A 20,962-nucleotide genomic window follows, 5' to 3' on the forward strand; every position below is an offset into this window, starting at 1 on the left:
AACACTCCGTCACAGGCCACCCTCCCCTCCCCCACCTCTCTCCTCAGTTTTTCATCTTGTCTCACACTCAGTTATTATCTCTGAAACAGACTCACTATCGGAGACGACAGGAATGTTGAAGTGCTGCTGACTGGTGAGAGGGGAGACAGGGAGTGAAGAGGGAGATTCGCTCTGTTTCTGAATGCGTTACTGTTATCGGACTGTGTGGCAGCAGATTCACTCTGTGTCTGTTTCGGGAATGTGTGCTGCGCGGGAGCTTGTCTCTGTTTCTGCCCCTTTGGAATGTGTGATGGAGCGTGTGGAGAAAGATGCACCAATGTCTGACCCCGGGAGTGTTTGTGTGCTTGTTCGGGCGATGCGAGAGGCGCTCTCTCTCTCTCTCTCTCTCTCACACACACACACACACACACACACACACACACACACACTCCGCTCCAGCACAGTGCTCCCCGCACCGCCGCCCTTTGGTCACAACACCACCGCCCATCATTTTCAAAGCCACCCTTTGTATTGCAACTTACTTACTGTGCACAATGTAACTAATCTCGGCTGTCCAGGAGGCGGCGCATTTCCGGAGAAAGGGACAGACGGCCCGGTCACATTTCAGTCCGTTGAACGTTCAGTGTGAGCGGGAGAGAGTGGTAAGAGGGAAAGTGCTGTAAATAGGAGGAAGAGTCAAAAAGAGGCTTAGAGAGGAGGGCAGTGAGATAGAAAGGCAGAGGAGAGAGAGGTAGTGGAGGAGAAAGGAGAGAGCTGGAGGGAGAAGCGAAATTGATCCGCGTTAGAAACATTCATGGGAGAGAAATAGGGAGCGTGAAGGGAGAATGAGGGAAGCAGAGAGAGAAAATGACAGACAGAAGACGATGGAGGGTTTTTGTGAGAACTGCTAAAGTTCCTTCTGTTGGGCTGACGTCGCTGCTATTTTTATATATTGCTGTCTGTATGACGGCCCAGTCAGAGTAGCCGCAGGCTTTCAATACTTCTCTGAAATACTGATAAGCCCCAGCTTGTGTTCTCATGGGCGAAGAGAGTCAATGCTCAGACAGCACGCAGCGTGTGTTGGTTTCCTGTAAACTTCAATATCTAAATGTCCGCTTTCTTTGATAAGTACTACGGAGTCTAAAAATGTCAATCTATTGTTCTGTCGTCTTCCTGGAGGATGGGGGCTCGCTTACTCCGGAGGCTGTTGCGGGTTGTCTCGGGGTCGTGGTTTCCAGAGCACAGAGGGTCTGAAGCCCCGGCGATAATCAGAGCAATGGGAGCGCTGACTCTCAAACCTGGAATCACATGGAGGTTGGGGTTGGGGTGGGGTATTCGTTGCAATTCTGTCTGACAATGAAGGCTCTAAATGAGTGACAATATATCCGTCCGTCTTTCCCTCCACATCATCCCTCAATCTCCCCATTTCCATTCCTTTCTCGCTCCCTTCTTCTCTTCTAATGTCCCTCCAAATTGCATAATCCTTCAACCTCAATCATCTCTTCTCTGCATCTCCTCCCTCTCTTCCTCCACCCCTTGCCTGTCGTCTCTCTCTCTCTCTCCCTCTCTCCCTCTCTCTCTCTCTCTCTCTCTCTCTCTCTGTCTCTCTCTCTGTCTGTCTGTCTCTCTCTCTCTCTCTCTCTCTCTCTCTCTCTCTCTCTCTCTCTCTCTCTCTCTCTCTCTCTCTCTCTCTCTCTCTCTCTCTCTCTCTCTCTCTCTCTCTCTCTCCCCCCCCTCCTTCTCCTGCTTTGCACAGTTAGTTCGCCCTCTGTTTTCTCACTCTCTCCCCTATTTTTTCTGCAGGAATCCACACTCTATATTTCGACTCTTCTCTCTCCCCACATCTCACCTTCCCCTTATTTATTGCGCACCAACGTGCTTCCTCTGACAACGGTTACTTCCCCTCGCTGAGCCCAGAGACGCAGAGGATCCACGAAAGGATGGACGACAGCGAGACGTGCATCAATGTGCCGCTCGATAAACCGGTGTCACGGTCTTCATCGAGAAGTGAGTGGGGCAGAGACGGAGGTAGGGATTTCTATCTCTTTCTCACCCAGGGATTGTGACATGGGACGGTATAGATGGAACATCACTCTGTGTCCGAACCCTGGAGTGTGCAATGGGCGGTGTGGAGGGAGATTCACTCTCTTTCAGATCTAGGGAGTGGGTAAAGTGACGGTGTGGATGGTGCTTCACTCTGTGTCTGACCCCTGAGTGTGCGATGGAACGGTGTGGAGGGAGAATCACTCTCTTTCTGTCCCAGGAACTGGGAAAAGGGACGGTGTGGACGGTGCTTCACTCTGTGTCTTACACCGGGAGTGCCTGATGTGAGAGTTTGGAGGGAGTTTCACTCACTTTCTGGCCACAGCAGTGGCTAATGTGACCGTGTTGAGGGATCTTCAATCTTTCTCTGACCCTGGGAGTGTGTGATGTGACGGTGTGGATTGAGATTCACTCTGTTTCTGACCCTGGGAGTGTGTGATGTGACGGTGTGGATGGAGATTCACTCTTTTTCTGACACTGGGAGTGTGTGATGTGACGGTGCGGAGTGAGTTTCACTCCGTGTCAGAACCGGGAGTTTGTGACGGGACGGAGTGGAGGGTGATTTATTCCGTGTTTGTGCCTGGGATTGTGTGATGGGACGGAGCCCATGGAGCGTCAATCAGTGTCTGAGCACAAAAGTGTTTAATTGGAGTGTGTAGAGGGAACTTCACTCTGAGTCTGACCCCGGGAGTGTGTGATTGGACCGTGTGTAGTGAGTTTCACTCTGTCTGACCACAGAAGTGTGTGTTGCGGCTTTAAGGAGGGAGATTCCCTTTGTGTCTGATCCCGGGAGTGTGCGATAGGATGATTTGGAGGGTGATATGCTCTGTGTCTGAAGCTGGGAATGTGTGATGGGAGGGTGTGGAGCGAGTTTCACTGTGATTCTGATTCTGAGTGTTCTGTCCCAAGCTGAATCTGATGTATCGTATGTGGAACTTAATGTCAAGCCCCTCTCTGTTTCCAGGGTCCGGACAGATGGAGGGCAGATTCACTTTTGTTGTTTTGACTGTTCCGCTGCTGTCTATTCCTGTCGAGAAATTTCATGGCAGGCGCAGCGTTAACCCTAATGGTTCCGTGTGAGACAATGTCAAAGGGAATGCAGGCGAGACTGGATGAGATACGAGCTGTATGGGAGGGTCTGTGAGGATGGAGGGCTCAGGGAAGGTTCGGGGTGGAGGCAGAGCAGTGGGAGGGGCGGTGTAAAGAGAGGGCTGTAGAAAGGGATGAGTAGCTTGCTCTGGGTGGTGGTGGGTAAAGAGAAAGCCATGGGATTTGTGCTGTGGTGAGAGTATGGTGTGAGGGTTTAAATTAGGTGCAAGAAGGCGGGAGAGCTGTGTTGTTGGGGGCGAGATGCGAGAACGGGGAGTGCAAATAACAGCCTGGGCGGAGTTGCGAGGAGGGTGGAGAGTAGAAAGTGGCGTTGAGGAAGGGGATCTCTTATGAAATGTCAAGGACCCTCTCCACGTTCGAATCCCACTCTCTCATTCCTCTCTCTAACCTGCCTTGCTCTTTCTTCCCCGATCTTTCACACGCTAATACTCTCTCATCCACTTTTCACCCTCTCTGTCCCACTAATTCCTTTATCACGCTTCTTTCTCACGCATCCTTCTCACGCTTTCCCCCTTTTCCCAACCCTTCTCTCTGTCTTTTCCATAATCTCTCCCCTTCTACGCCTACTGTTCTTTGTTGCCATTTCCCATCTATGCAATTCCCTTTCCGCACTCTCCCCTTCCCCGCACTCTCTGCTCTCTCTTTCACATTCCCACTCTCTACCGTTCTCACTGTCCTCGCGCACTCTTTCCCGCATTCCCTTCAATTAGTCCCTCCACTTCCACTCCCTCCTATCTCAGTCTCTGTCCCCGTTCATCTCCTCTCGCTGTCCCCTAATTTTCGGATCAACTCCCCCTCCTCAACCTCTCACCCTCTGTATTCACCACGCCTTGCTGTCCCTCACGCTCACCACACTCTCTTAACTCTATCTCTTAACCTTCTCTATTTCTCCCTCTCTCGCTCCCTTTGTCTGGCACCCCTCTGCCTACCAAATCTACCCTCCGAATCCCCACTCTCACCTTCTCTTTCGCTATCCCTCTCACCAGTCTCACTCCGCTTCAGGCATAACCTCGCTCCCTTTACTCCTTCCCTCTCTCTGTCTTTCCACTTTCTCGCCTCCATTCGCTCCCATCTTCCAATCGCTCACTCCTCAGTCCATTTATCCTTTTCATCCTCACTCTCCTGCTCTGTCTCCTCTGCTCTCTCCCCCACTTCCAACGTCTCTCACTTCCAATCCCTACCTCTCAGCCCTCTCTTTATGCACTCTATGTTCTTGTCTCTCAGTCCTCACCCTTCTCCCATTATTTACCGGTCTCTCCTCCTTGTATTTCTCTCTCTCTCATTCTCGTACTTTCTTCCCCAGACAGTCAGACTTCCACCGACTCAGAGTCGATCTTTGGGAAAGACGAATCCCTCATCGATGAGGCTGAGGATCCTCCCATTGCCCCGGGACACGGCGAGCTGCGAGTCACTGCACAGACAGGTCAGAGTTCACAGTAACGACGCCGTTCTGAAGGGGTCATGTGTCAAATCCCAAGTGTCCAAGTTTCTAATGCTTCTGCCTCGACCACTACCTCTGGCAGTTTGTGCCTTGGACTGACCGCAGTCTGGGTAACAAAGGGTTATTAATCGGCTCACCAATTCAATGTGTTTGCATGTTTCCCCTCTCAACTCAGACCTGCGAGCTCTGGTCCCCGATTCTCCAAGACGAAAGAAAATTACTTTACGTAATCACGCTGTTTCTGCACCTCGTTGCTTTAAATACCTCTGAAAGGTCAGCCCTGCACTGCAAGGAATGTAGTCCCAACCTTCCTGACCTCACCCTGTAACTCCCTTCATCGGGTCCGACAATATTTTCGCAAATCTCCATTGCAATAATGATCAGGGTCGTATTTACCGACAAGTACCTTGATTATCTAATTTACCAAGCACGTGAGTTTATACACTAAATACCTTGTGTTCACACCGGCTAACTCACCCTGACCTTCCATGCACAGTCAGAGAACAGAAAAGATTTCACCAATTGAAAGGGAGATTCTGCTGCTGGCCACTTGTTCCTCGTAGCCGCTTCAAAATTTCCACGGGTCTGTGGGGTTCCCCATCTCCACGATAATTGTTATCACGCAGAGTTACACCGGCCAGAAGACTTGAGGCGTTGTTTTATATTAATTACCTAAACATTGCATTCCAGTGTCATTGGCTGCAGGTCACGTTTCTGACTGTTAACAGTTTTCATTGGCTCTGCTACAGGCCTGCATCAATTATTGTCCACTGACTACCAAGTGACAATCTGTCATTGGTGACACTTTGTTCTCAGTCAGCCTGAATCGAGCAGATCAGACAGCCTCAAATCCACAGTTATCCACCACTGCTCTCTGGCATCTCCCATCCAGCCACTGTTGAATCCATTTTGCTACTTTAATATTAATACCTAACGATTGAACTTTCCAAACTAACCTTCCGTACGGTACCTTGTCCAAGGCCTTACTGAAGTCGATATAGACAACATCCACTGATTTACCCTCGTCAACGTTCCTGGCGACCTCTTCAAAAATTCACTAAGATTTGTCGAACATGACCTTCCACAATGACAAATCGATGCTGACTGTTCCCAATCAGACCCTGTCTATCCAGATAATTATATATACCATCTCTAAGAATACCTCTATTAATTGGCCCACCACTGACGTCAAACCGACAGGCATATAATAGCTAGATTTACTGTTAGAACCCTTTTTAAACAATGGAACCACATGAGCAATACGCCAGTCCTCCAGCACCATCCCCGTTTCTAACCACTGCGACCAACCCTGGATAATTGACTTACAACCCACCCCCTCTCCAGACATGCTCCCCCACATCGGGTGAATATACGAAAACAAGTTTCGTCGGCTCAAAGACAGACTCAACACGCTTTTATCAGATTATTGTACCTGCGCAAGCAGGTCGGAGGTCATATTATTGATGTCACTCTCAATGTGTCACGTGCTATACTCACAAGTGTACAATACACTCCGTCCCTCCACCCGCTCCCTCCTGTCTGTCTCTCTTCACGTTCATTCCATTTCGCTCTCACACAATTTTCCGATCCACTACCACTCCACACCCTCTCAACCCTCGCTGTTAACCCTCTCTCTTTAACCTCTCTCCCTTTCTCTATCGCTCCCTTTGTCTCTCACCCCTCTGCCTCCCAAATCTATCCTCCAAGTCCCCACTCTCACCTTCGCTTTCGCTATCCCGCTTTCTAGTCTCACTCCCCTTCCGGCACCACCTCGCTCTCTTTACTTATTCCCTTTCCGTGTCTTTCCCCTTTCTCGCCCCCATTCTCTCCCATTTTCTCGCCCATCGCTGCAATCAGTCTCTCCTCACCCCATTTATCCTTTTCATCCTCAATCTCCTGCTCTGTCTCCTCGGATCGTTCTCCTCACTTCCACCACTCTCTCACTTCCAATCCCTACCTCTCAGCCCTCGCTTTCCGCACTCTGTTCTTGTCTCTCTGTGCTCACCATTCCCCCATTATTTAACGGTCTCTCCTCCTTTTATTTCTCTCTCTCTCATTCACTCACTTTCTTCCACAGACTCTCAGACCTCTACCGACACAGAGCTGAACATTGGGAAAGATGAACCCCTCGTCCATGAGGGTGAGGATCCTCCCATTGCCTCGGGACCCGGCGAGCTGCGACTCACTGCACAGACAGGTCAGAGTTCACAGTACCGGCGCAATTCTGAAGGGGTCATGTGTCAAATCCCAAGTGTCCAAGTTTCTAATGCATCTGTCTCGACCACTACCTCTGGCAGTTGGTGCCATGGACTGACCAGAATCTGGGTAACAAAGGGTTATTAATCGGCTCCCCAATTCAATGTGTTTGCATGTTTCCCATCTGATTATAGACCTGCGAGCTCTGGTCCCCGATTCTCCAAGGTGATAGAAAACAACTCTACGTATTCACTCTTGCTTCTGCACCTCTTGGCTTTAAATACCTCTGGAAGGTCACTCCTGTTCTGCAAGGAATATAATCCCAACCTTCCTGACCTCTCTCTGTAACTCCCTTGATCGGGTTCTGACAATATTTTCGCAAATCTCCATTGTAATAATGATCAGAGTCGTATTTACCGACAAGTACCTTGATTGTCTAATTTACCAGGTTTGTAAATTTATACACTTACGACCTTTTGTTCACACCGGCTAACTCACCCTGACCTTCCATGCACAGTCAGAGAACAGGAAAATTATCACCAATTGAAAGGGAGGTTCTGCTGCTGGCCACATGTTCCTCGTAGACGCGTCAGAATTTCCACGGGTTCGTAGGGCACCCCACATCCACGATAATTGTTCTCACGCCCAGTTACACCCGCCAGTAGATTGAAGCGTTGTTTTATATTAATTAAATAAACATTCACCTATTGCATCCCAGTGTCATTGGCTACAGGTCACGTGTCTGGACTTTAACAGTATTCATTGGCTCTGCTCCAGGCCTGCATCAATTATTGTTCTCTGACCAGCAAGTTTGCCAGTTATGACACTTTATTCTCAGTCAGCCTGAATCGAGCAGATCAGGCAGCCCCAAATCCACGGTCTCTATCCACACTTCCCGCTGCGGCACTAGTGCAGCTACCGTAATAAAGACTCTCTAGATATAACCATACAACAATTACAGCACGGAAACAGGCCATCTCGACCCTTCTATTCCGTGCCGAACGCTTACTCCCATCTAGTCCCACCGACACGCAATCAGCCCCATAATCCTCCATTCCTTTCCTGTCCATGTACCTATCCATTTTTACCTTAAAAGACAATACCATCCTGACTCTACTACTTCTACTGGAAGCTCTTTCCACACAGCTGTCACTCTCTGAGTAAAGAAATCCCCCCTCGTGTTACTCATCAACTTTTGCTCCTTAAATCTCAACTCACGTCCTCTTGTTTTCAATCTCCCCGACTTTCAAAGGAAAAAGCCTATCCACGTCACTCTATCTATCCCCCTCATAATTTTAGAGGTATTTAAAGCCCCCTCAACCTTCTATGCTCCAAAGGCCTAACTTGCTCAACATTTGCCTTTAACTTAGGTGCTGAAACACAGGTAACATCCCAGTAAATCTCCTCTGTACTCACACTATTTTGTTGACATCTTTCCTATAATTCGGTGTCCACAACCTTCCACAATACTCCATATTTGGCCTCACCAATGTCTTGTACTATCTTAACATTACATCCCAACTCCTATACTCAATGCTCTAATTTATAAAGGCCAGCATACCAAAAAATTTCTTCATCACCCTATCCACATGAGATTCCACCTTCAGGGAACTGTGCACCATTATTCCTAGATCACTCTGTTCTTCTGCGTTTCTTAATGGCCTACCATTTATCATGTATAACCTATTTTGATTATTCCTACCTAAATGTAGAACCTCACATTTATCAGCTTTAAACTCCATCTTCAATCGTTCAGCCCACTCTTCTCACTGGCCTAAATGTCACTGCATGCTTTGAAAACCAACCACATTATCCACAACACCACCTGCGGTGTCATCTGTATACTTACTAATCCAAATTTCACCCCATCATCCAGGTCATCAATGTATATGACAAAGAACATTGGCCCAGTACAGATCTCTGAGGCACAATAGTCACCGGCCTCCAACCTGACAAACAGTTATCCACCACTACTCTCTGGCATCTCCCATCCAGCCACTGTTGAATCCATTTTGCTACTTTAATATTAATACCTAACGATTGAACCTTCCTAACTAACATTCCGTGCGGAACCTTACCCGCGACCTCTTCCAAAATTCAATACGATTTGTCAAACAAGACCTTCCACAATGAAAAATCCATGCTGACTGTTCCTAATCAGACCCGGTCTATCCAGATAATAATATATACCATCTCTAAGAATACTTCTATTAATTGTCCCACCACTGACGTCCAACCGACAGGCATATAATAGCTAGGTTTACTGTTAGAACCGTTTTTAAACAATGGAACTACATGAGCAATACGCCAGTCTTCCAGCACCAGTCCCGTTTCAAACCACTCCGGCCCATCCTGGATAATTGGCTTACAATCCACCCCCTCTCCACACATACTCCCCCACATCGAGGGAAGATACGAAAACAAGCTTCGTCAGGCTCAAAGATAGACTCAACACGCTTTCATCAGATTATTGTGCCTGCGCAAGCAGGTCGGAGGTCATATTACTGACGTCACTCTCAATGTGTCACGTGCTATACTCACAAGTGTACAAGACACTTCGTCCCTCCACTTCTGCACCCTCCTGTCGTCTCTCTTCACGTACATCCCGTTTCGCTCTCCCCCAATTTTCCGATCCACTACCACTCCACACTCTCTCAACCCTCGCTGTTAACCCTCTCTCTTTAACCTACTCCCTTTCTCTATCGCTCCCTTTGTCTCTCACCCCTCTGCCTCCCAAAGTTATCATCCCAATCCTCACTTTCATCTTCGCTTTCGCTATCCCTCTTTCTAGTCTCACTCCCCTTCCGGCACCACCTCACTCACTTTATTTATTCGCTCTCCCTGTCTTTCCCCTTTCTCGCCCCCATCCACTCCCATTTTCTCGCCCATCGCTGCAATCGCTCACTCCTCACTCTCCTGCTCTGTCTCTTTGGCTCTCTCCCCTCACTTCCATCTCTCCTTCACTTCCAATCCCTACCTCTCTGCCCTCTCTTTCCGCACTCTATATTTATTTGTCTCTCTCTGTGCTCGCCCTTCCCCCATTATTTACGGGTCTGTCCTCCTTTCATTTCTCTCTCTCTCATTCTCACACTTTCAACCTCAGACCGTCAGACCTCCACCGACACAGAGCTGAACTTTGGGATAGATGAACCTCTCAGCGATGAGCGTGAGGACCCTCCAATTGCCTCGGGACACGGCGAGATGCGAGTCGCTGTACAGACAGGTCAGAGTTCACAGTTGCGGCGCCATTCTGAAGGGATCACGTGTGAAATCCCAAGTGTCCAAGTTTCTAATGCATCTGCCTCGACCACTACCTCTGGCAGTTTGTGCCGTGGACTGACCACCATCTGGGCAACAACGGGTTGTCACTCGGCTCCCCAGTTAAATGTGTTTCCTTCTTTCTCCTCTCAGCTCAGACCTGTGATCTCTGGTCCTGGGTTCTCCAAGACGAGAGAAAATGACTCTGCGCATTCACACCGTCTCTACAGGGTACCCACATCTCTGGTGCGGTGTTCCCTGGAGTTCAGGAGAATGGGGGGGGGATCTCATGGAAACATTCCGAATGTTAAAACACCTTAACAGATTAGATACGGCAAAGTTAATTTCAATAGTAGTGTAATCTAGGGCAAGAAGACACAAACTCAGGATTAAAGAATGTCCATTTAGAACGGAGACGCAGAGAAATTACTTTAGTCAGACCGTGGTAAATCTGTGGAAATTGTTGAAACGAGCGGCTGTGAAGCCAAATCATTGGGTGCATTTTAGGTAGAGATTGATAAGTTATTGATTAGCCAGGGCTTCAGGGGCATGGGGAGTATGCACGTGAGCATGGTTGACTGGAAAAATTGTTTCAGGCCACGATTGAAAGACGGAGGAGACGCGATGGCCCGAATGTCCTACTTCTGCTACTATATCTTATGTTCCCGTGGTCTTGCGGTCTCTCCACAGCTGCGCATGAACAACAGTCGAAAGTGAAGATCGGAAATAGACCGTACCGTCTGATCTGCCTACTCTGCCTAGTTACATCCGCCCTCATCGTGATAGTGGTCGGACTCTCGATCCATGGTGAGTGGAACGGTCTCCGAGTGCAGTCAGACCGTAAATAAAGAGAGTGGAATAAATTGTTATTGTAAAATACCACAGTGACACCGACACGCCGCTTACCGTCACACCGATTAAACCCATCACCATGACAAGGAAACATCCCTAACCGTGATAAAAATACGGTCTTCAGCGTAACAAAATCAAGACTCTTCCTGACACAGTCACGCCATTCACCATAATATTATCAACGCTGTCACGGTCACGACATTCAACGGGACACAAATGATCTCCTAACCGTGACACTGACACGACCATCGCGGTGATACACACATGGCAGTCACACTGACCGCAACACACCCCTCATTGTAACATCGACATGCCCCTGACCGTGTCATTGATACACTCCTCAAGGCGACACCGAAACACACCTCACAGTGACAGCGACACGATCTTCTCTGTGACACTGGCGTACCTTACCCCGTGACATTTTCACGCTCCTCAGCGTGATCCGCTCCGCAGCGCATCGTGACAAAAACTCACAGGTCAATGTAACACCACTTCCCGAGACAGTATTGCCCCTCAACTAACACCGATGCACCTCTCACTGAGGCAATTACCCACACCTCACCCTGACACAGGAATACCCTTTACGGTAATACCGACACCTAAATTCACAATGACACCGACATAGTCCTCTCCATCTCAGCGACACACACCTCAGCGTGACAATCTCATACACGCCGTGGTCATGTCATGCCTCTCACCGTGACACAGACAAACCCATCTGAATGAGACCAGCACACACACATTACACAGATACCCCACACACCGGGACATACCAGATCCCGAACTCTTGACATTTCCCTCGCCGTAACGTCCAGATACACTTCATTGTGTCCCGGTACACCTCTCTCCGGGGCACAGAAACTCCTATTACAGTGACACCGACAGGTCGCTCACAACAACTCGAACCGGCCCCGAGCTGAGACAGGGAATCGATCATCACCACCATGCTAACACAGACCCCACTGTAACAACAACAGAACGTTCACCAGGGCACTGCAAACGTCTCAGTGACACAGACACGCCCCTATGCTTCCGCCGACGCCTCTCACTGTGCCACCAGTACATCCTTCACTGTGACAACCTTCACGGTGACACTGACACAACACTCTTCGTGACCTATTCGGTGGCGTGACGTTGACTCACGTGTCACTGTAAAAGCTAAACATCCTTCACCATCTTTCTCAGAATTACAGATGCGTCAGTCTAAGGTCACCTCTGACCGAAACTACCATGAGTTAAACTTTCCTCGCTCAACTCTAATCTGTCTTTTCTTAAAGGAATGCACAGCGATCTCCGTCACCAGTTCACTGAGATGGAAACGAAGTACAGATCTGTCAACGAAACCAAGGCTCAAATCTGTGAATTGTTGACCAGCAGAAGAGGTGAGGCATCATCCCCCTCTTTAACCCGTTGCTCACCACAGGGCAAGCATGGAGAGAGGAAGCGACACTCTGTGCTTGACATCGGGAGTGTGTGAAGAGATGGCATGGAGGGTGATTCACTCTGTGTTTGACCCGGTGAATGTGTGATGGGGCTGCGTGGAGTAAGTTTCATTTTATCACTGAATCCAGGAGAGTGTGATGGGTCGTTGTGGAGAAGGATTCTCTGTGTCTGACCACGAGATAGTGAGACGTAACTTTACAGCTTATTTTTGTGTCTGACTGCTGGAGTGTGTGATGGGGCCGTGGAGAGAGGGATTCACACTGGGTCTGACCAAGGCTGGATGTGATTGGACTTTCTGGACGGATCTAAATTCTGTTCTCTGACGGGACGGAGTGGAATTAGATTCACTCTGTTTCGGAGCTCGGGAGAGTGTAATCGGGCGATCTGCAGGGAGCTTAAACCCGTGTCTCACACCTTGGGTGTATAATTGGAACCTGTGTTTGACAGTGTGTGCGTGTGAAGAGAAGCTGTGATGGGAAGTGTGGTGAAGTGTGTGAGTGCGTTTGGGGGGGCGTTGTGTGTGCGTCTGACACCAGGAACAGTGATGCGTGCCTGGATAGCGTTTCGCTCTGTGTTTGAAACCAGGGGTCTCTGATAGGACGGTGCGGAGGGGGCTTCTCTCGCTTTCAGACCACTGTGTTGTGTGATGTCAGCGGGTAGAAGGAGCATCATACTGGGTCTGACCATGGAAGTATGCGGGGGGATGGTGCAGAGTGTTTCATTTTTTTATCTGATCACGGGCGGTAGTGTGCAGCGAACTCCACTCCATGTTTGACCCAAGGAGTGTGTGATAATGTGGTGGAGAGAAAGCCTCAGTGTGAGACTGACCCCGGTCGTGTGTGATGGGACAGTGTGGTAGGAGAATCACTCTGTGTCTGACCCCGGGAGTGTGTGAGGGGACGGTGTGGTGGGAACTTCACTTTACCTGATCCTTGTTAATGTGATGGGACGGTGTGGGGAGGTGGTAGATGTAGCCTCAATGTGTGCCTGATTGGAGAGACTGTGATGAATGATGCGGAGGGAACTTCACTCTGTGCCTCATCCTATGAATCTGTGACGGGACGTTCTGAAGGGAACTTCGTTCTGTGTCCCTCCCCGGGCGTGTGCGATGGGACAGTGTGGTCCTAGATTCACTCTGAGGCTTGACCCCTGGAATGTGTGATGGACAGTGTGGAGGGAACCTCACTGTACCTGATCCTTGTTAATGTGATGTGCCGGTGTGGGGAGTGGGGGGAGGGGATTCACTCTGTGCCTGGCTTCAGGTGTGCGTGATGGGACCGCGTGCAGGGAGATTCGCTCTGTGTCTCACTGTTCCTTGTTCCTGATTTCCAGAGCAAACGTGTTCCAAGGACTGGATGAAAAATAAAGACCGGTGTTATTACGTATCCACGTTTGAAGCATCTTTCCGCCAAGCGATGGAAGAATGTTCAAACCGTGACTCAAGGCTGCTGGAAATCAATTCAAGGGATGAAGCGGTATGTGTCACAGCACGGGAATATCCCTCAATATCACAGTAATCATCACACACTCGCGGATTCAGTCACAGATTGAACACACAACATACACTCCCAGCACACACACCCGGGGATAGACACAGAGTGAATCTCCCTCCACACCGTCCCATCACACACTCCCGGGGTCAGACACAGAGTGAATCTCCCTCCACACCGTCCCGTCACAGCCTCCTGGGGTCAGACACAGAGTGAATCTCCCTCTACGCCGTCCCATCACACACTCCCGGGGTCAGACACAGAGTGAATCCCCCTCCACACCGTCCCATCACTCACTCCCGCCGTCAGACACAGAGTGACTCCCCCTCCACACCGTCCCATCACACACTCCCGGGGTCAGACACAGAGTGAATCTCCCTCCACACCGTCCCGTCACAGCCTCCTGGGGTCAGACACAGAGTGAATCTCCCTCTACGCCGTCCCATCACACACTCCCGGGGTCAGACACAGAGTGAATCCCCCTCCACACCGTCCCATCACTCACTCCCGCCGTCAGACACAGAGTGAATCTCCCTCCACACCGTCCCATCACACACTCCCGGGGTCAGACACAGAGTGAATCTCCCTCCACACCGTCCCGTCACAGCCTCCTGGGGTCAGACACAGAGTGAATCTCCCTCTACACCGTCCCATCACACACTCCCGGGGTCAGACACAGAGTGAATCCCCCTCCACACCGTCCCATCACTCACTCCCGCCGTCAGACACAGAGTGAATCTCCCTCCACACCGTCCCATCACACACTCCCGGGGTCAGACACAGAGTGAATCTCCCTCCAAATCGTCCCATCACACACTCCCGGGGTCAGACACAGAGTGAATCTCCCTCCACACCGTCCCATCACACACTCCCGGGGTCAGTCACAGAGTGAATCTCCCAACACACCGTCCATCACACACTCCCGCCGTCAGACACAGAGTGAATCCCCCTCCACACCGTCCCATCACTCACTCCCGGGGTCAGACACAGAGTGAATCCCCCTCCACACCGTCCCATCACTCACTCCCGCCGTCAGACACAGAGTGAATCCCCCTCCACACCGTCCCATCACTCACTCCCGGGGTCAGACACAGAGTGAATCTCCCTCCACACCGTCCTATCACAGATTTGTTTTGTAATGAACAGAGAGAAGCTACGTGGATTGTTTTCAATTCTTGGCATTGATCAAGTAAATTTAATTTCCCAGAGCTTTGCATCCAACAAACTGTTGTACCGAAACATTGCACTCTGGATTGGAAAATGCGAAAACGGGTGAGATTTGTACTGATACGTGGTGAAAGAGTTGGACAATGACATAGTCCTGACGGAAGAAAATTGGATTAGTTTACGATTAGACTGTACGAGGTTGTCGGGAGCGTGCGGTACTGTGGGAACATTTTGGGACCGACAGGTGTCTGTCGGGGAAGGGCAGGGCAGTGGGAATATTTCGGAAACTGCCAGGGGACAGTGGGCACAGGGATTATTTTGGCACTGACGCATATCGCCTGGCTGTGACTAGAGAAAGCAACAGTAAGATTAGTTTGGTGAATGAAATGGATCTGAGGGCGAGGATAAGAAAACGATTAATTTGGAGACGATATAGGGTGATAGTCACACAGTGGGTGAACGGGATTATTTTGCGATCTGAGGCAAGGATGTGGGGGAGAGGGTGCCAGTGGTATAAGTCTGGAGGCGGACCAGAGACTATGGGGAGAGCGCGGTGTTGTGGGATATGTTAGGGGACAGGCACGATGCTTTGGGTAGAGGGTGGGGCAACGGGATTAATCTGGGACCGGCACAGGGCTGAAGGAAGAGTGTGGATCAGTGGGATTCCTTTCGGGACAGCCATTGTTCTGTGGTGAGTCGATGGGACAGTGGGGTTTGTTTTGGGAATGAAACAGATCAGAAGGGAGAGGGTGGGCCTGGTCGATTCGTATGGGGACTGACAGAGGACTCTGGTGAGGAAGCGGTTCGGTGGGATTAGTTTGGGGGATACGGGATTGTGGTGAGACATTGGGACCGTGGTATCTGTCCGAGTACTGACACGGAGCGGTGGGGAGAGAGCGGTTGAGTGGGATGGGTTTGGGGAATGACACAGGCTGTTAGCAGAGAGCGAATCCATGAGATTAGCTTGGGGATGGTCTCGGCTCGGATTCTCTGCTGGAGCTGTTTTGTCTCTGTTGAAATTGTTTAACCCTCTTGGACAGGACTGTGGGCATGACCCTCTTGTACAATGTGTCCCCGTGGACGTCCAACTGCAGAGACTGCGAGGCGTACTTAGGGAGTTACCCTTGTGATAGAGATCGGCGTTTCATCTGCGAGAAGTCGGCACCTTTGTTCCCGGATATTCCTGAAGAGATCCAGGGTCTCTGCCAACAGCCAGAGGAGGCGACGTGAATGAAGTGACTACTCCCATTTTTCCCTTCTCTCTCTATCACTCTCACTTCTAAATCATTTCTAAATTTGCTCCCTACCCTCTCTGCCCCACCCTCCTACTCCATTTCCTCTTATCGCAAGCAGATTCTCTACACCAGACACCGACAAACCCGTCCCGCCGTCTATCCCTTTCTTTCTCGCCATTCCCACCGTCCCGCTCTTCCAAGCTCTGTCTACCTTTCTCTCTGCCCCGTCACCTCCTCAAATTTCCTCTAACTTACTTAACTTACTCAACCCACTCTTTCTCTGCATCCTCCGCAGATCTGTTACACCTCTCTCCCCTTCCCTCCCCAGGGACTCTGTACCTCCCCTCCCCGTTCTCCCGTTCTCTCTCTAAGCCCTCTGACTCCCTGATCTCTCTCTCTCTCTCTCTCTCTCTCTCTCTCTCTCTGCTTTCCATCCACTTTCAAATCAATCCTGTGCCGTCTGGTGCTCAACAGCCCAACCCTGTGGAAAAGCTTATGCCTATTCTCTCTGCCTGTGCCCCACTTGGGTTTATGGAAATCTGTAAATTTACAACTACTCTCCGGGGACTAAAGCCCCAACTTTCCCTCGCTCCCACCATAGCTCAGTGCTCCGAGTTTCGGCCACATCCCCTAGAACTCACTGTACAATATATCCAGTTCAGCGGCATTTTCACCTACGTCTTGTCCCACGGCAACGTGACCTCCAGACTCCTGGACTCAGTGTGACTGGTGAAGACCAGCGGGCAAAGTATCCTGTCCACCCCATCGGATGTTTTCGACAAGAATCGCTATTTCAATTATTATCTGAAACTCATAAAACCTGGAATTTGTTGCTTTGCCGTATCGATACGGCGCAAAGATGTAGGATCAATGTAAATTACCAAAAAAAAAAGATAATAAAAAATCGGTAAAATGTGGAGGCGTTGAACATGCGTTCGAAAACGTGGTGCTGAAGGGGAAGAAGGTGTCTCTGAACAGTTGGGAGCTCAGGCTTTTGTACCCATTCCCCGATGGTGTATTGACAAGGGAGCCTGTCCCCGGATGAGGTGCCTCCCTGATGGATGCCCCCTTCTCGAGGCATCGCCTCTTGAAGATATCCTCGATGCTGGGGAAGGTGGTGCCCTTGACGCTGGTTGAGTCTACACCCCTCTGCAGCCTCCGGTGACCCTGTCCCTTGCGGCCTCCACACCAGGCGGCGATGCTCCAAGTCAGAATGCTCCCAAATGTCCATCTGCAGACATTTCCTTGTCTTCAGTGAAGGGCCAAATCTTCTCAGACTCCTGACGTTGTCACACTTTCTGTAATGGGAGAGGTATGCGTGGCGTTGACGGCAAGTGTAGAGAATGGTCCGGAATACTCTCAGACTTCGCGAAATAAACAAAACGACAATGACGAAAATCAAAGATTAGATCACAATCTGCAGCATTAGAAAAGATAATACAGCACGAGCCCTTTAATTCTGCCGGACAATCATTGGCGCTCAGAAGCTTAAAGGGAAAGTGACAGCTAACCATGCTCCGGGTAATGGAGGTTCCGAATCCCGGATGCCTGCCGATGAAGACACTTTCTTCCTGTTTACATGCCCAGTGTAGATCCTCTGAGATGCTGACACCCAGAAACACAGGAACTTCAAATATGATCATAGGATAGAGAGGCAGAATTAAGCTCTTTGGCAAATCGGGTCTACTCCGTCATTTCATGATGGTCGATCCATTTCCCTCTCAGCCCCTGTCTCCCGCCGTCTCCCTGTATCCCTACATGGCCTGACTAATCAAGAGTCTCTCAGCCTCTCCCTTAAACATCAGGTCGTATCATTCGCAGCCTGCTGTGGCAACAGATTTCATAGGTTCATCCCAGAAAGGCAAACGAAATTCTCCTCATCGGCGTTTTAAAATGACGGTCCGCTATTCCAGGTGGGCCTACTGGCCTTAGACTCTCCCACCATAGGGAAACTTTTCTCCACGTTGATTTTATCGAGGACTTCAAGCATTTGATCGGTTTCAACAACACCAACCACCACCCTCCCACCTCCCACGACCCCACCATTCTTCAGATCTCCAGCCATAAAACGCCCCAGATTAATTAATCTGTTCAATCCCGGAATCATTTCCGTGAACTTCCTTTCAACACTCTCCAATTCAAACACATCCGGCCGGATGAGGTAAAGGACCCGGAACTGCTGACAATCTTCGTTGAGACCTCACCAGTGCTTTATAAAGCCTCAACGTTACACCCCTGCTGTTCTATTCTAATATTCTCGACCTGAATGTGACATTGCATTTGGCTTCCTCGCCACCGACTCCGCCTGCAAATTCATCTTCAGGGAATACAGCACAAGGACTCCCAAGTCTGTTTGTACCTCAAGTGTTTGAATTCTCTCCCCGTTTATAAAACAGTCTGTGCCTTTATTCCCTCCACCAAAGTGCATGACCATACACATCCCGACGCTGTGATCCATCCGCCCCTTCTTTCCCCATTCTCTCAATCTCTCTGGAACATTCTGTAGCCTCTCTGCTTCCTCAGCACTATCCGTAGATCGGGGATTTCGCTGCCGATCTGCACTGACTGAGTTTTCCCAATGAGGAGGACAGCTGCCCGGTGTTGTATTGTCCAAGTGGCCCAGTGACCAGTGGGGAGCGAACAGGGTCGTATCGGATGTAGACCTATTGTGCTCATCGTCAGGGTGCAGCGCGTCCACGTCCGTGCTGGAGCAGAGGATAACTCTGGGTGTGACCCGACTCTCAAAGCGCATAATCACAGCATTGTGAGTGACACTGGCCGAGTGTAGTTGAGGAAGCTCACCCTACTCTTCTCGGGCATGGTGTCACTTTCCGCATTTTCAAGTAGGGGGTAAATTCCGTCTGCAACAGTGTAAGATTGAAGATATCCTCGGCAACTCCAGACCACTCTGCAGTCCTACCCATCTCCGCCACCTTGTCCCTCATCTACACCCCTCCCCATCTCCGTCACCTTATCCCTCATCTACACCCCTCTCCATCTCCGTCACCTTGTCCCACATCTACACCCCTCCCCGTCTCCGCCACCTTGTCCCTCATCTACACCCCTCCCCATCTCCGTCACCTTATCCCTCATCTACACCCCTCCCCGTCTCCGCCACCTTATCCCTCATCTACACCCCTCCCCGTCTCCGTCACCTTATCCCCCATCTACACCCCTCCCCATCTCCGTCACCTTATCCCTCATCTACACCCCTCCCCGTCTCCGCCACCTTGTCCCTCATCTACACCCCTCCCCGTCTCCGTCACCTTATCCCTCATTTACAACTCTCCCCGTCTCCGTCACCTTGTCCCTCATCTACACCCCTCCCCGTCTCCGTCACCTTGTCCCCCATCTACACCCCTCCCCATCTCCGTCACCTTGTCCCTCATCTACGCCCCTCCCCGTCTCCGTCACCTTATCCCTCATTTACAACTCTCCCCATCTCCGTCACCTTGTCCCTCATCTACACCCCTCCCCATCTCCGCCACCTTGTCTCTCATCTACACCCCTCCCCGTCTCCGTCACCTTGTCCCCCATCTACACCCCTCCCCATCTCCGTCACCTTATCCCTCATCTACACCCCTCCCCGTCTCCGTCAATTGATTTGAATTGACGTTGTACTTGCATGCTTCATTTTCATGAGGAGTAAAAATCTTTATGTTACATTTAAATGTGGAATTTGTAATTTATAGCAATATGTAATAAAGATTAGCTGCAAGAGAACTGTTAATATAGCAGAGAAATTAAATTCTATCAGCGTGAATTAATCCGTCTGATGGCCTGGCCAAAGACGCTCTCCCGGAGCACGATGGTACTGTTTGATTGTTTGTTTGTTTGTTTATTTATTCATTCATGCATTCATTCACTCACTCATGTATTTATCTGTTTATTTATTTATTTATTTATTTATTTATTTATTTATTTATTTGCTGCGGTACACGATCTCGGATGGTAGCAGCTGCAACTGTTGGTTATTGGGGCGACTCGGGTCCCCGAAAATCCTTCACGCCCCTTTTTCACATCTGTCTCTGCAAATGTTCTGAATCGTTGGAAGTTCACATCTACAGATGCGCTGGGCTGTCAACACCACTCTCTGAAAAGTCTTGCGATTGAGGGGATAAGGTTCCCATACCAGTCAGTGATGTATCCACTCAGGATGCTGTCTGTTGTGTCCCTGTGGAAAGTTCTAATGTTTTGGGGACCCATACCAAACTTGGTCTACTGCCTGAGTTGAAAGAGGCGCTGTTGTTCATTTTTCGCCGCACAGCTGCTATGTACAGTCCGCGTTAGATCCTCGGTGATGTGTCTGTTGAGGAACGTAAAGCTGGTCACCTCTCAACCGAAAATCCATTGCTGTCAATAGAGCTCAGCCTGTCTCCAGTCCGCTATAGTCCACAAACAGCCCCTTTGTTTTTGCGACATTGTGGGATCTACACCCCTCCCCTTCTCTGACATGCCCACCCACCCTGATGCCCATTTTCCGTTGACGACCTCATCTCCAACAGCCCCAACGTGTCCGTTACTACCCACTCGCATCCAAACGCTTCCCGCTCTGTGATCAGAGGGAATTGTGGGGAGAATGGCGGAGAGCTGACCGTGTTCCACACGGTTTCCTGTCAGTAATTGCAACCTCACCACATCTTCACTGCCATCCCTCTCCCCCTTTTCCTTCGGCGCTGCGTCCGGTCACACACACATACCATCTCTGAAACAGACACAGAATTCAGGTCTACAGGAACGCGGAAGTG

General features: G+C 50.0%; 1 protein-coding gene across 1 annotated transcript; it reads left to right on the forward strand.

Moving 5' to 3' along the window:
* The first annotated feature begins 1,916 nt into the window (after positions 1-1,916).
* On the forward strand, positions 1,917-19,259 carry LOC132390484 (uncharacterized). Its single transcript, XM_059963090.1, has 9 exons — positions 1,917-2,007; positions 4,436-4,555; positions 6,651-6,770; positions 9,873-9,992; positions 10,718-10,834; positions 12,157-12,261; positions 13,655-13,797; positions 15,020-15,084; positions 16,020-19,259. Exons 1-9 carry the CDS (start codon positions 1,920-1,922, stop codon positions 16,207-16,209), a joined length of 1,068 nt encoding a protein of 355 aa, XP_059819073.1. The 5' UTR covers positions 1,917-1,919; the 3' UTR covers positions 16,210-19,259.
* Positions 19,260-20,962: the final 1,703 nt, after the last annotated feature.

This window comes from Hypanus sabinus, unplaced genomic scaffold (assembly GCF_030144855.1).
Source record: "Hypanus sabinus isolate sHypSab1 unplaced genomic scaffold, sHypSab1.hap1 scaffold_928, whole genome shotgun sequence".
Lineage (NCBI taxonomy): Eukaryota > Metazoa > Chordata > Chondrichthyes > Myliobatiformes > Dasyatidae > Hypanus > Hypanus sabinus.

Bases quoted from the DNA above. Each gene is read 5' to 3' on its own strand.
- LOC132390484 (XM_059963090.1), top strand. From the start codon at position 1,920: ATGGACGACAGCGAGACGTGCATCAATGTGCCGCTCGATAAACCGGTG. The intron at 6,771-9,872 runs GTCAGAGTTCAC...TTTCAACCTCAG, and splicing joins GCGACTCACTGCACAGACAG to ACCGTCAGACCTCCACCGAC. The intron at 9,993-10,717 runs GTCAGAGTTCAC...GTCTCTCCACAG, and splicing joins GCGAGTCGCTGTACAGACAG to CTGCGCATGAACAACAGTCG.